General features: G+C 39.8%; 2 protein-coding genes across 6 annotated transcripts in view; both read right to left on the reverse strand.

The window, feature by feature from the left end:
• The window catches only part of LOC108432062 (ral guanine nucleotide dissociation stimulator-like 1), a 28520-nt gene extending 17843 nt beyond the window's left edge, over nt 1-10677 (reverse strand). For all 3 annotated transcript variants that reach the window (XM_037544498.1, XM_017705637.2, XM_017705636.2), the window contains exons 1-2: nt 10513-10677; nt 1021-1310 (exon numbers count right to left, since the gene is read on the reverse strand). In XM_037544498.1, the coding sequence (XP_037400395.1) occupies nt 1021-1310; nt 10513-10536 (314 nt within the window). In that variant the 5' untranslated portion in view covers nt 10537-10677. The remainder of the gene's footprint in view (nt 1-1020; nt 1311-10512) is intronic.
• Nucleotides 10678-14530: 3853 nt separating this feature from the next.
• zgc:63569 (choline transporter-like protein 2) overlaps nt 14531-14680 on the reverse strand; it is a 47971-nt gene continuing 47821 nt past the window's right edge. For all 3 annotated transcript variants that reach the window (XM_037544797.1, XM_037544796.1, XM_037544798.1), the window contains one exon: nt 14531-14680. This exon is cut by the window's right edge and continues 1151 nt beyond it. The gene's annotated coding sequence lies outside the window, so the exon portion shown is untranslated.

Here is a 14680-nt window from a genome sequence, read left to right on the forward strand (position 1 = left end):
TCAGAATTAAAAATTGGTCACAGCAGTTACAAGACTATGATTTTGACTCCTATGCTTTCTTTCCCTCCATCAAACAAAACAATGTAATTCCACATATGGACGGTTACACTGTAAAATGGTTTGTCAGTTCAACCTAAAAAATAAAACTAATTCAACTGCTTGTCACCACATATTTTTTTTAGATGAAACAAACATTTCTTTACAGCGAAATATATATACACAACACATATCACAATCTTTTGTTTTCCTAAAGAAATAAAATGACAGTGCCACATTAAAAAACACCACTAAAGTGTATGACAACATTTTTTACCTTTTATTAAATCGTATTAAACAGGACTAACTGTGTTGCATTTTTAATAAAACATGCAGTGTTATGAAAGCACGAAGATAGTCAACATGGTCAGAAAAACGTATTGCGGTGTAATTTATCACAATCACAATAAAATATCATCATATTGCCTACTCATAGTTTCAATGTCAGAAAAAAAAACAAAAGCAAACAAAAAGCGGTTTTGTTTCACAACAACTGGCAATTCATTTATAATGAATTGTTGTCTACAACGGAAACACAGCTGCATATTATTGTGATCTTAAAGACCAGTGGTCCACACAGTATTTTTACATTAAGCACAGCTTTAACATTAGCTAGCCTGTTCTAGTTAATTCTAAGGTGTTAGCCTTGGGGCTCTCAAGAACATGGCACTTAGAGACAGTTATGTTTTATGGCAAATTTAATGTTTTGGTTTCTATAAATTATTTTTTTGCAAAATATGCAGGGCCTTTGAGTGCAACAGCGTAAGCGTTGACCCTAACATCCAGAAATCTCCTGTGGCCGGACGTGCAAGTGAGCGCGACTGGCCTTGCTTTCTCTGGGTGGGCAGGATGGCCCTTTCTCTATCTCTCCCGTCCCTCAGCACGATGCTAGCCAGTGTTGAAAATGAAGTTGAAGAGTTTTATTTTTTTATTGCTTTCATTTTTTATTACCCCTATTACCAACACAAACAAACACACACATACCTCTGGAAAAGCATCTCGATGAGTTCGTTGGAGCTGGTGAAGGTGCGGTATGTGGACAGAAGTATCCTCCCATAGTCCTGTTCCTGACAGCAGGGATCGAGCAGGTGAGCTACAAGCCGCTCCAGAGTGGCCGCTTTCAGCCTCCGTACCTTACATGTGCGGTACTGCACGAACGCAGAACAAGGACATGGCTCTGTGGCCTCGCTGGACTGCTGGACGGGCTCTCTGCGCAGGGTGATCCCAAACACTGCACCATCTTCAATCTCCTCCCCCCACTCCTGAACTGGATTCTGGAATAAAACATAAAACACAAACTTTTTAGCGCTGAATAATGTATTTGTCAAGGATGTAAATCTCTGATTTTGCATTTGATTATGATTATAGAACAGGAGAGCCTTATAGAAACCATTCAAGGCATAATAAAACGTTAAATATCACCACAAATTCATTTGATTGTTTTTGTATGATTTGGATTTTAAAATATATCAAATGTGATTAAAATAACAATTGACACAGATTATCATACAGACAATCAAAACAACAGGACAAGAGCTTGTTATTTGCTTGTTCTTTGCTTGAAAATAACCCGAGATTTTTACTTTGGCCAAAAAAAAATACTTTCTTAATAATAAACTGAATACACACACACACACACACACACACACACATTTTCTAAGCCGCTTCTCCCTCAGGGTTGCTGGTGTGACTGAATATAGCAATCCACAAAATCCAAAACCGATGCAGTTAAATCATAACCTGCAGATCAGTGCTTTACTATGCAGTGATGCATGTTTACACCCCCTACAGTGTGTACTGTAACCTTGACTCTCCATTATGTAACAGGCTTGCAGCAAATTCTGAACTAGGACCTGATTATAGGCCTGTACATTACAGCACAATTAAACTTAAATTTAGCTCAAACTGGCATAAACTGCACTTCACATTAAAATAATACTGCCTTTTAGTCTAATATTTACCTGCATGTCACTTTCTTATTTGCCTGTTAGCTTATGTGTTTTGAGTCACTTTTTTCGGTTCTTTTCCAATTACAGAGAAGCACAACAAGTTTTGTCCATGGTAGCTAAATGTATTCTGCATATGTGGCAAATACAAATTAGGTTAACAAACAGTGGACTGTTCCTTTAATTTACTGGGTCTCAAACCAGCCCTCAGGTACCCCTCAGATATTCCACTTTCCATATTTTTTCCATATTTCCTTATTACTCAATTCCAACTCCCAACACACAGGGACTATCCAGTGGTTTAAGTATCACTGGTTTAATGCACAACCCCAGCACAGCCTGTACTCTGCAGTTCAGTTGAGGTCTGTAAGATTTATATATAGTAACACAGAAGGCTGTCAAGTTTCACAGTTGTGGCTACTAATTTGTTCCAAGTTTAAACTATGGTTTGCTATCATTTCATATACTAATCATCTACCTCCAAGACTGTTAGAGTAGTTACTCAAAAAGGTCATCCAGTACAAATTACTACATACATCTTTTAAAATATAATGGATTTGCTTTACTTAATACTTCCTGGAAAAAAGCATTTTCACTATTTATTACTTCATTTCTTAATTACTCTCTAAAACCCATAAAATCTGGACCAGCTAGAAAGGGTGAGAGAAAATGTATTTCAATGTTTTATTAAAAATAAAAACAATCACAGTAAAAATGATTTAACTCTACCGGCTTTTAAACAACACAGCCAGATATACTTGATTAAAATTATTAATGGCATGAGTCTGCAAGCTGCATGAGTGCAATAATGTGCTAATGACTATGAACTGTATATGGATACGCAAAACTGAAAATCTCACCCCAGTTACCAAAGTTGGCAACCCTGCACAGTAGTCAGCAATATACTAGTTCATCCACTGTCCTGGTTTTGTCATGACCTTTATACTGATGTGCTATAAACAAGCATGTGCTCAAATTTACAAAATACATTTTTTACCATTTAGCTGAATGGCTGAGGTAGGAATGTTTACAGTGCACTTCTGTTTTCTCTTGCACTGACTGATATCACAGTCTCGAGGCCAGGTCCTCAAGGCCCTGCAGTTCAGCTGCTACTCATAGCATGCCTGACTTTTAATATTTACCTAATTCCAACCATGCCTGACTGTTATAACTGTAAGCACAAGTGTCTTGAAAGAACATTTGGGACAAATGACGTCCGACATAAAACATAATTTAGCGCCGGCCTTAATCTTATCTAACGTTGTTCAGTTCTGCTTTTAGCATTTTAGGGACGTCCTAGAATATTTATATTAGAATAGATTAAGAATGGGATCTCACTCAATTGTATATGCGTGTGAAGGCAGACGAGCAAATACTTTTGGCAAAATTGTGTGTGTGTTTGTGTGTGTGTGTGTGTGTGTATATACACACACACACACACACACACACAAATGCATACATACACAAATGCACACACACACATGCATACATATATCCATCCATCCATCCATCCATCCATTTTCTAAGCCGCTTCTCAGTCAGGGTCGCGGGGGGATGCTGGAGCCTATCCCAGCGGTCATCGGGCGGAAGGCAGGATACACCCTGGACAGGTCGCCAGTCCATTGCAGGGCAGACAGACAGACACAGACAGTCACTCACACACTCACACCTAGGGGCAATGTAACATGTCCATTAGGCAACTGGGGCATATATATATATATATATACACACACACACCACAGCGATATACTGAAACAATGGATGAATATGAAGTTCTGGCCATACCTCCCACATAAATGACTTTGAAGGGAGACACATTTTCTCATAGTCTCACTGTTCCGTTCTCCTTTGTTTAGTCCAACCTACAGCTACCAGCAGCCCTTAGTCACTTGTGTTTTGGGAAACAACATTGAAGCCTGAGCAGTCAGCTAAAAGCGGAGGAGTGTAACCAACAGCAAACACTCAAAGAAACACTCAACACACGCTAACCCCTGCAGAAAATGGGCCAACAGTTGATGTCAGCAAAAGACACAGTACAGTACAAGTCAACACAGGAATAATGCGTGTGATTGGAAACACAGGTGATCTTCTCACTGGCTAATGTCTCGCTGAGTAACCTAACTACAGACCACCGCAAAAGCTCATAATGAGCAGCTGTGTGGTATTTAGACTACTATTTATGGTCCATTAGAGCAACAACAGCAAGCCAAACATGCGATTCCCCAGGTGAGCCACCCATGAAGGCTGATTTCAGCTACATTCCCAAGGTTCAACGTGTATCACTGATCACATTTTATTGGGCTGTCACTGTTAATCATCAAGTGATCTAACCGTTACTTTAATGATTAATCGAGTAATAAAATAAATGCTCTCAACACCATGTATAGCCTTTCAAAGATCTCAGAATACTTTTTTGGAAAGTAGAGAAACTGGGAAGACTTTATATCAACAGTAAGCTAGAAAACCTGTACTTCACCCTTTATTTTACTACAAAAACAATGGAAATAGAAGACACTAATCAAAAAACACACGTCATGTTCAGACCAGAGATCGCACTGCCATTCCAGAGAGCCACAAACTAACATACATACTTCAAAATTTCAATAGCATTCTGAAAGATATTGCTTTAGAAAACTTGAACATGGAGTTGAGTTCATCTGTCAAGAAATGTTGTCTCTTGGTAACAACATGTGGGAAGGAGTACAGATACACTGAAAATACCTGAATTACTTAATAAATAAACAGTGAAAAGAGACAAGAGGTGGTCAAAATTCTCTGACCAACAAAAAGAGAACATCCAACAACCCTGGTGGAGCTTCAGCTGTTCAAACTCATGAGCTTCATCTCTAGAATACTTCAAATTGTCATCAAACAAGCAAAGGAAACTGTCACTGGGGCAGTACCTCTCTTGTCACTGGGGTGGGACCCTCAAGGGTACATCTCAGTACCTTCAGTCAGGGAACAAAACTGTAACATAATTTATTGAAATGATATTTTCTAAGCTGTACTGACTCCACAAACTCCGTCTCGTCTCCAGGTTTTCATTTTATTGCTCTGTTTTAAAACATTCTGCTATGAAGTGGTAGAAATCTGTACTTTTCACCTGGGAAAAAACATGTTTAAGGTTCACAATTGAACATTTACAGTGTTTGTACCTTGATGAATGAAAATGTACCTGTGCAGTACCTTTATTTCTAACAGCGAACAGAATGAATCTGCAACAAAACACTAACTAAGAAAGTGGCACTAATGTTTGTCCCGTTAATATTTCAGTACTTTTACTTGTCTTAATTAAGCTTTTAGTTCGTTACTGGGATCATTTTGATTTCCAGTTCAGACTTCAACATGGTGGTACTATGAAGGAAGACTGATTGAGGGAGGGGGAGAACTCTGAGAACCTGTGCTGGAGTTCTGGGAAGGCTCTGCCTGAAGCTACAAGGCCAGACCCCCTCATAGCTGTAGTAGGACTGCTGCAGGACTGAGGAAGAGGGAGGAGATGGGGTCGTGGTGGGGACTGCGAAACCTTCGTCATTGGGAACGGAAGGTGAGGATGGGCGTTAGTTTGGATGAAGGAGGGGTTGCAGGCATATTCATGCCCTAAACTTCAGTTATAACATAACAACATTTAGTACACCTGGTTGTTGCTGGTTATTAGTTTTCTGGTTGACTGTAAATGAGTAAAAGATCATTTTAGCCTGGAAAAAGCCCCAATATTGCTTTTGAACATTGCAAATGATGTCTATCAGGCTCTGTTTGCTGATGTAAGACCAGTGTGAGAATTTACAGTAAGTATTAATATCATTTAAAACTGGTAACTTAGACTGGAATAACCACAGTTTGGCTTGTCACAGTCATTTTAATTAATGTATTTGCTTCAACCCAACTGATGATTCAAAATGTGTGGTTCCTCTGTGCAATACTCAATACCAAACTGTACTGTTCATATGTGTAATAACAATAATTATGTGTGCCTTAACTGGTGCTTCATATTTATTACCACAGTCACCACCATTTTACTGCATTCATAACATTTACGGCATTTGGCTGACGCTCTTGTCCAGAGCGACTTACAATTTGATCATTTTACACAGGTAGGCCAAGGTGGTGTTAGGAGTCTTGCCCAAGGACTCTTATTGGTATAGTGTAAGGTGTTTACCCAGGTGGGGGATTGAACCCCAGTCTATAGTGTAAAGGCAGAGGTGTTAACCACTACATTATCCCAACCACTGCTATAAGAATAAGACTTATAAGAACTTTAATCTTGTGTACATATTCAAATTTCTCTTTTTGTTCTAAATTATTAAAGTGTTTATTCTTTTACATAAATGATTGCAACTCTGGGATCAATAAAGTATTCTGATTCTGGTTCTAATCAAAAGACACACAATTTATATTCTGTTTTCTGCAGCATAAACATATGAATGAGAAATCTACCAACTCTGGTGTGCTTAAATAATTGCAATAAGCTCCAATAACTGCAATCAGGTGATTATTTAATAATTGTGACAGGCCTAACTAACCGCAGAGCTAGGACATATTTTAACTGGAATTCCTACTAAGGAAATGTTCCTGTTTGTGAATGTGGGCTCACATTTCGTGTCAATTGATCAATAAGGTTCCATCAATAATGTATGAGCAGCGCCGAACTACTAAGAACACGCTGTCTGAAAGTTCCTGTGTTCACAGTTATTAGCTGCCTCAGGTGCAGCCTTTGATCTCCAACTCTAAATGGAGGATGAGTTCATTATTGTTTCTGATGAATAATCATGAGAGGTGTCCTTTGTTTGATGTAAATGGATGAACCAGGTGAACAAAAAGAACCATGGCTGGAGGAACGGTTCAAAGGAAGAACACCTGGAAAATCGTTACATAACAAGGACAATAAGATCTTACAATAAGAAACACAGCAATAATAATCTGCATTAATATTACATATCGATTACCAGCTATCCCCGCCGTCTGCAATGACGAATCTACTGTACTCTATTGTACATGTAACTTTCCATCCAACTCTTTAAGTTTCCTTTAATGGTCACTGTCGCTGTACTTCAGAAGGAAACAGCCTTGCGCCTGGATCTATTTACTCTCCGTTACACTCACACTAACACAGTTATACTCCAGTGTTAATTATATTCTATCTTGAGGCGCAAACTTTATTATTATCAGTTAGATACTGGAATTACCCAGATAATTATATCCAATAATTCAGCACCACATTTCAAAGTTTGCACACGCACTGATGCATGCGTTCTTTTCATCTACTGCAAATGGACAGTGGATGACACCACCACACCACCACACGCATAAAATTGAAGGTTTAATGTCACAATGTAATAAACAGAACTGCTATACCGGGGGGCTGTGAATAAAAGCGTTTAGTCACTATCGCAAAAAAAAGGCTGTATCTCCATTTTTACTGTTTACCTTTTTGCATATTTTAAAACGAGTCGCCCCTGATACTGCGTTAAAATTTAATGATGGATACATCAACAATAAAAAATACATATTAAAACCAGTTCCGCAAACTTCCACTATAAATTAGGATTTTTCCCCCTTTTTCCTGTAAAGGTATCATTTTGGACACACCACTTTGTTCTGAGAGCAACAATTTGCTTAATAATGTGAAATATTCATACAGAATAATCTAAAGGTTTACACGTCTGATATAGTGATCCCTGAATCTAACGTGTCTGATAGTGAAATTCCATGTAAAACAATATTAAAACTAGGGATGCAATGACACCGATACTGGGTATCAGTCCTTTACTCATACTCGATCTCATAAAATGCATCAGTACTAATATCTAATACCAGCTGATACCAAGTGACACAAGTCTAGTTAGTGTATGCTGCCACATATACAATATAAAAACCACACACTCTGTTCAGATGTGGATTGAAACTGCATGCAGCTGGAGACGAGGCCCTCCCAGACCAGGGCTGGCGTGCCTGCTCTATTCCCAACCCCTGAACTTTGCAAACCCACAAGGACGGCATTTTCATCTCTTCACTCACACCTTTCCTACTTACTGCTCTCGGTCAGGCAGAGTTTCTCTCTGTTACACTGCCTGCACTGGAGCCTGATACAATCAGGTCACAAGTGTCACGTTTCGCATCAGTAGTGTGCAGGCCCGAGAAGAATGGCCACCAGCTGAGCGCACTAGTCCAGCTCTTCTATCATTTTACACATCTCCATTCTTTCACATGACGTAAAGATCATACGCTCAGCAGTGTCATGACTTTTGCTCTAGGTTGAAGCCCAGGTGCATTGCAATAAAGTGATTTATTGACACATATGCAAACAAATGTCCTGTTGATTACAGTCATATACAACGCAGACCCAAGTTTCAAAGAGTTCTGTGATAAGCATGATCCAACTAGTTGTATAACACTGTTTCAATTATCCAAGAGACACCCAGAGATCGTCATGGGCGTTCCTGGTCAAATCAAGTGAGATAATTCTGTCCTTAAGCCAAGCTGCACAGATACAAAGACAGCCATGCAAGCTGCAGAACAAACTGCTTTTATCCATCCCAGTGTCCATGTGAGAGAGCCAAAGAAGCACACAGCAGTCAACCAGCGGTATACGAGGCTCATACCCACAGCCAAATCAGCTGTGGGTGAGTTTTGCATTGCCCAGTGCGTCACTCTTATATAATGCCTGACAATGAGACACAGTGCGAGAAAGGAGCTCTGAGCTAAAGAGACATGTTATCTATTTGGGAAGGCTATTCATTAGGGGTGTATGCATACAGGCGTTTAGGTTTGATACCATTAGAGATCCTGAGGTCAATATTTGATCCGATTGTTGATATTTTATGTGCTCAAATGTCTCTTTTCTAAAATTCTCAAAGTATGTGTTAGACAGGATGGCGCATGTCATCTCAGAAGTCTTTAAACTAGCATGTCTTTGTGCAGAACAGTGGTCTTATTAAACAGATTGCCTCATATTAACCCTGAAGTAGTATGTCTCCATTTTCAACCCCACAAAACTGAAATGTCAACACTATTTATATGTTACGGCTTCATTTCCTTAAGCCTCTCACTGCTCTCTCTCACTTTCCCCTCACTGATAAAGGTTTTTTTTTCAAATAGTTTATACTATATTGAAATTGTGATAACCTTGTTATACATAACACAGGGGTTTGTTCTAATGGGTGTAAATCCCTCTCTGCATCTCAGTGCTGTTTTATGATTTAAACCACCTTTATTAGAGAAAAAAAAAATGCCCGTAAATAAAAATGTCCGTTGTTGCCTTTTCCAAAACGCCTCATATCACAAGTTGTTTCATATGAGCATACAGCATTTCAGAATTAAACTCTTTATACTGTGGAGATTCACACAACATGATAACCTAGTAAATAAACAAGACATAAACTGCATGCAGAGAGCGCCCCAATATTGCTTTTGACCATTGCAAATGATGCCTTTCAGGCTCTGTTTGCTGCCGTAAGACTAGTGTGAGAAGTTACAGTAAGTATTAATATCATTTAAAACTGGTAACTAGTCGTTTTTGTTATTAATAACAGTCATAGACTGGAATAACCACAGTTTGGCTTGTCACAGTCATTTTAATTAATGTATTTGCTTCAACCAAACAGATGAAGACACCCAAGACTCACAGAACATGGTAAATTAGTGCGTTAGACTGTTTTCATGCTGCATGTGAAGTAAACAGTGATTAATGATGAAGGAACTGAGAGAACAGGGTGGAAAGAGAAAGTGGCGACGTGTGAATAAATAAACTTGGCTTGAACCGAAACAACTAAATGACTAAATGCACTGAGCTGCAGCCACGACACTTAGACGACACTTAGAGAAACTTGGCCTTGACACAAAAACTCAAAACACCCCTCGCCTTCGACCAGCACCAAGACACCGAGTCTGTCAGTCAGTCCACATAGTGAGCAGTGATATATGAAGAGCAGGTGGAGGGAGAGAGAGAGAGAGAGAGAGAGAGAGAGAGAGAGAGAGAGAGAGAGAGAGAGAGAGAGAGAGAGAGAGAGACAGAGAGAGGGCAAGAGAGAGAGAGAGAGAGAGACAGAGAGAGAGAGAGAGAGAGAGAGAGTCAGAGAGAGAGAGAGAGAGAGAGAGAGAGACAGAGAGAGGGCAAGAGAGAGAGAGAGAGAGAGAGACAGAGAGAGGGCAAGAGAGAGAGAGAGACAGACAGAGACAGAGAGAGACCGAGAGAGAGACAGAGAGAGAGAGATAGAGACAGAGAGAGACCGAGAGAGAGACAGAGGGCAAGAGAGAGAGAGAGAGAGAGAGAGAGAGAGACAGAGAGAGAGAGAGAGAGAGAGAGAGAGAGAGAGAGAGAGAGAGAGAGAGAGAGAGAGACAGAAATGTCCCTGGAGTAGTCTACCCACCTTAACTCCATATTTGAGCCTTCAGTTCACTGTAAGTTACCTTCACACATTCACAGCAAGTAAAGAACTACAGTGGTGTTTCTGAACGTACTGTAAACAAAGCACTTTTAAAACGAGAGAAGACAAACTTCACTATCCTGATTTAAGACACTAGACAGCCTTACCATGGTTAACTCCCATTTTCCCATGTCTCAAGCGGCGTCCGGTGAGAGTCCTACGGTGTAATGTTAATTCCCTCCATGTTGATCTCAGGCCGAACTCAGCGTCTCCTGTTTAACGAAACCGCAGAGTCCCTTCTCGCCGTGCGCGCTCCCGTTTCCAACCGAGGTCTCCCGTCTCCCTCATCCCGAGCGGCCTGAGTCGACTGGGAGGAGCCAAAAACGAAAGTCGACTTCTGATTGGTGGTTGGTCAAGCAAGGGGCGTTCCTGTCTCCACAGTAACGAGTTTAGAAGCTTCCGCACGATTTCTAGGCTGTGTCCCAAACCGAGAAGCTCCCTTTACGGTCTGGGCTGCGTTTGAGACGAAGCCTCCTGACAGCCCACTGTTAGGTGATAGTGGTTTTATTTCCACCCCAAAATATTTTAAGAGGACACGGGTACAGCATATTTTATGACCAAATGTGGTACTTTAACCTGCAGAAATTAAACATTCGCCTCACATCAAGAAGCTCTGATGTTCACAGACGTTTCACTGAGCTTGCTTGGTAGGCTACCTAAGCAGGTAGTGAGCTGTTAGCTTAGCTACATTAGCAAAATTAGCTAACAGACTTGACACAGAACATGAAATGTATCAGAAAGACCTGCTGTGCTTCTTTTTACAAACGGACAAACAAAAAAATAATATACTAGAAGAATACAACAGCCGTTTAGCTGAGATATAAACACTTCTTTACTTCGTTAAAGTTAAAATGAAAATATCTAAGGTGAACAGTTTGCGGAGGGCTTTGTGACGGCTGAGGTAATCCGGCCCAAACATGCTTGCTATCAGGGTTTCCTAGAAATAGACCGAAGTAAAGCTAAAATAATTATTTTCAAACCAATCCCTCGCAACCTGCAACATCATATTCATTATGTGTAATTCTAAAAGTTCAAAATGAGTCTGTTCAGATAAAAACAGAAAAAAACATTTGGTTAAAATATAGATGTCACATAGCAAGGGTTCTCAGAAATCTAGTACGTCCACATTTGGCCAGTTGTGTGTTAGACAGCTTAGTATGGTGTGTGATTACTGTGTTCCACAAAGATAGTGTAACATAGCATTTAGGCTTATGTCAGACACTATTAGGTGGAGTGACAGGCTTTGAGAGCATCAGCTTATTTTACATATGACAAGAGCGAGTGATGCTAATTACATTGTCTGTGCAACATTCATTGAAAGACATTTTCATATGTGGGTCATTTTTTCACTGGGGCTAATAATATCTCCTCTGGACACTGTACCTTTAGCACAAGCTGGTGAAGAGACCTTTTTTTATTGTTGAATGGTACAAATCAGGTTTTGTGTGCTGTCTCACTGGAATAAACTCAAAGGCCACTATTTTGCTTTTCAGCCTATTTGTTGGCCCGTATGATATAAGGCTTCAAATCAAGCATGCATTAGAGAAAGCTCATGCACGTCACCCACAGGTCTCTCTTTAGTGACCTACAGGAGTCCAGTTTCACCACCCATTTGAGTTGAGATAACCTCGTTTTAAACCCATGTCACTGGGGACTTCTTTTTCTTCCCCGCATGGCAGCTGCATCAGGTAAAGGTGTATCACTATCCATTCACATTTGTTCAAATGATATTTGCCTGCATCTGTAACTTGAAACGAGGCACTTTCTGCCCACTTGCAAAGAAACCAGGTCACATCTAGAAGTGAATGCAAATACATTCTCAGGAACATTGTATCGCATTAAAAAGAAGGTGAGACATGTTTACGGAAGACGGATCGGGAATTTTATCAGATATGTAAGCATCTCAGTTCCTCTGTTATGGCCATCCGTGTCGTGGGTTTTTGGTTATTTATTTAAACTTATTTTTTATTTGTGTGATATTTTATTATTTATATGCTTAATTTTCATTGTCCCTTCTGCTGCATCACCGAATGTGCTTCTTATGTCTAGATTACATACATCAAACCAGTAAATGAACACAAAGTGAGCTCGTCAGCCAGATCTGATCTTCATTAGCCTGTGCTCTGTTATTTTAAATGAGTGGATATGTGGGAAATGCAGGGGGTCATTGTAAAGGTGTAGAAAAGTGTTGGTGGTATGGTTCTAGTGATCTAGTCAATGTATATTATTGCAAATGTTTTTTTTTCTTTTTATATATTGAAATAAAACTGTCAGACACACTTCTTAGCTGATTAATGTCTCCCAAAGAAGAGCCGAGGATTATAGTTTTAAGGCCTCGTCCAGATACTTGAGTCTCAATTAGGGTCAAATACACAATATGTCCAAATGTGTGTAGACACCTTCTCATCCTATGTTTCTTCTGCAATTAGGGGTATTAATTGGGAGTTTTTCCCCTCTTTGCTGTATTAACAGCCTCTACTCTTTTGGGGTTCCATCAGAATGCAGTTCCACTGCTCCACAGCCCAATGCCGGGGAGCCTATCACAGCAGTCACTGGGCGTTAGGCAGGAAACACCCTGGACGGGTCGCATAAAAGCCCCCCAAATATGTTCAATTTACCAAAAAAACACAAATTGTACATCGAAATGTGCAGGATGTGCAGCTGTCACAAGAAAAAACAAAAACGAGATATTTGATGTGCCCAAAAATTTGCATACAGCAGTATCTGTACAGTTGTAATAATTGGAGTAGTTTACGCCAATCAGGCCTAACATTCTGACCACCTCCTTGTTTCTACTCTCATTGTCCATTTTATCAGCTCTACGTACTGTATAGCTGGACTTTGTAGTTCTACAGTTACAGACTGTAGTCCATCTGTTTCTCTGATACTTTGTTAGCCCCCTTTTACCCTGTTCTTCAGTGGTCAGTGAAGAGAGCCAGTACTATCTGGGTGGTGTATCATTCTCAGCACTGATGTGCAACACTGATGTGGTGGTGGTGTGTTAGTGTGTGCTGTGTTGGTCTGAGCGGATCAGACACAGCAGTGTTGGTGGAGTTTTTAAACAGTGTGTCCACTCACTGTCCACTCTATTAGACACACCTGCATTGTTGGTCCACCCTGTAGATGTAAAGCCGGAGATGAAAGCTCATCCCTTGCTGTACAGTATGAGTTAATCATCCTTCAGTCCTTCATCAGTTGTCACAGGACACTGTTGGCTGGACTATTCTCAGTCCAGCAGCGACACGGAGGCGTTAAAAAACTCCAGCAGCACTGCTGTGTCTGATCCACTCAGACCAGCGCAGCACACACTAACACACCACCACCAGTGTTACCGCAGAGCTGAGAATGATGCACCACCCAAATACTACCTGCTCTGTGAGGGTCCATGGGGGTCCTGACCACTGAAGAACAGGGTAAAAGGGGGTAACAAAGTATGCAGATTGTAGAACCACGTACACCTATATAGTAAGTGGAGCTGATAAAATGGACAATGAGAGTAGAAACAAGGAGGTGGTCATAATGTTGGGCCTGATCTGTGTATGTAAAATGATATTAACAGGGATTGTTTATTTAAAGTGGTTTGCGATGGTATTAAAACTATTATGTCCAACTTTGTAAAATCCTTAAAATAAGCATATGGCTTTTCTTAAGTGTCATATTTATATAAACAAGAGTTACTATTCCCAAAGTTAAAAAAAAAAAAAAAAAAGTTACAACATCCAAAACTAAAAACTACACTCTTCAAAAAGATCCTTCAAGGGTTCTTTAGGAAAGCATATAGAACGCATGGAGAATGTGTTGTATATCGTTCTATATAGAACCATTCTGAAACAGGTTCTTTATAGCACCAAAAATTCTTCTATTTTTACAAGGGAGACATCATAACAATGGAAAAGCCATTTTACAACATAATTTCCTTGAATCAGAAAAAACATTTTCATGCAAAGAACCCCTTAAGCAGGCAAACGATTCACTGAGTGTTCATGGTTTTATATAGGAACATTTGTCTTTACTAAAAGAACCCTGAAAGCTCCGCATTTAAGAGTGTACTAAACTAAAATATTATTTTTCATTCCATATTGGAGGGTCATGTAGATAAGAAATAACCAGACATTACACTGGACATGTCTGTATTCGGAGTCCTTTAATCTTTACTTTCCTTGCGAGATAAAAATGGAATTAGTGAGACGATGTGACCATCAAATGACATCTTTATTATACAAATAACATACAGAAAAAAATTTGGCAAAAGTCAAATGGCAGAAGTGATTCTTT

The sequence above is a fragment of the Pygocentrus nattereri genome, chromosome 14 (assembly GCF_015220715.1).
Source record: "Pygocentrus nattereri isolate fPygNat1 chromosome 14, fPygNat1.pri, whole genome shotgun sequence".
Classification (NCBI taxonomy): Eukaryota; Metazoa; Chordata; class Actinopteri; order Characiformes; family Serrasalmidae; genus Pygocentrus; species Pygocentrus nattereri.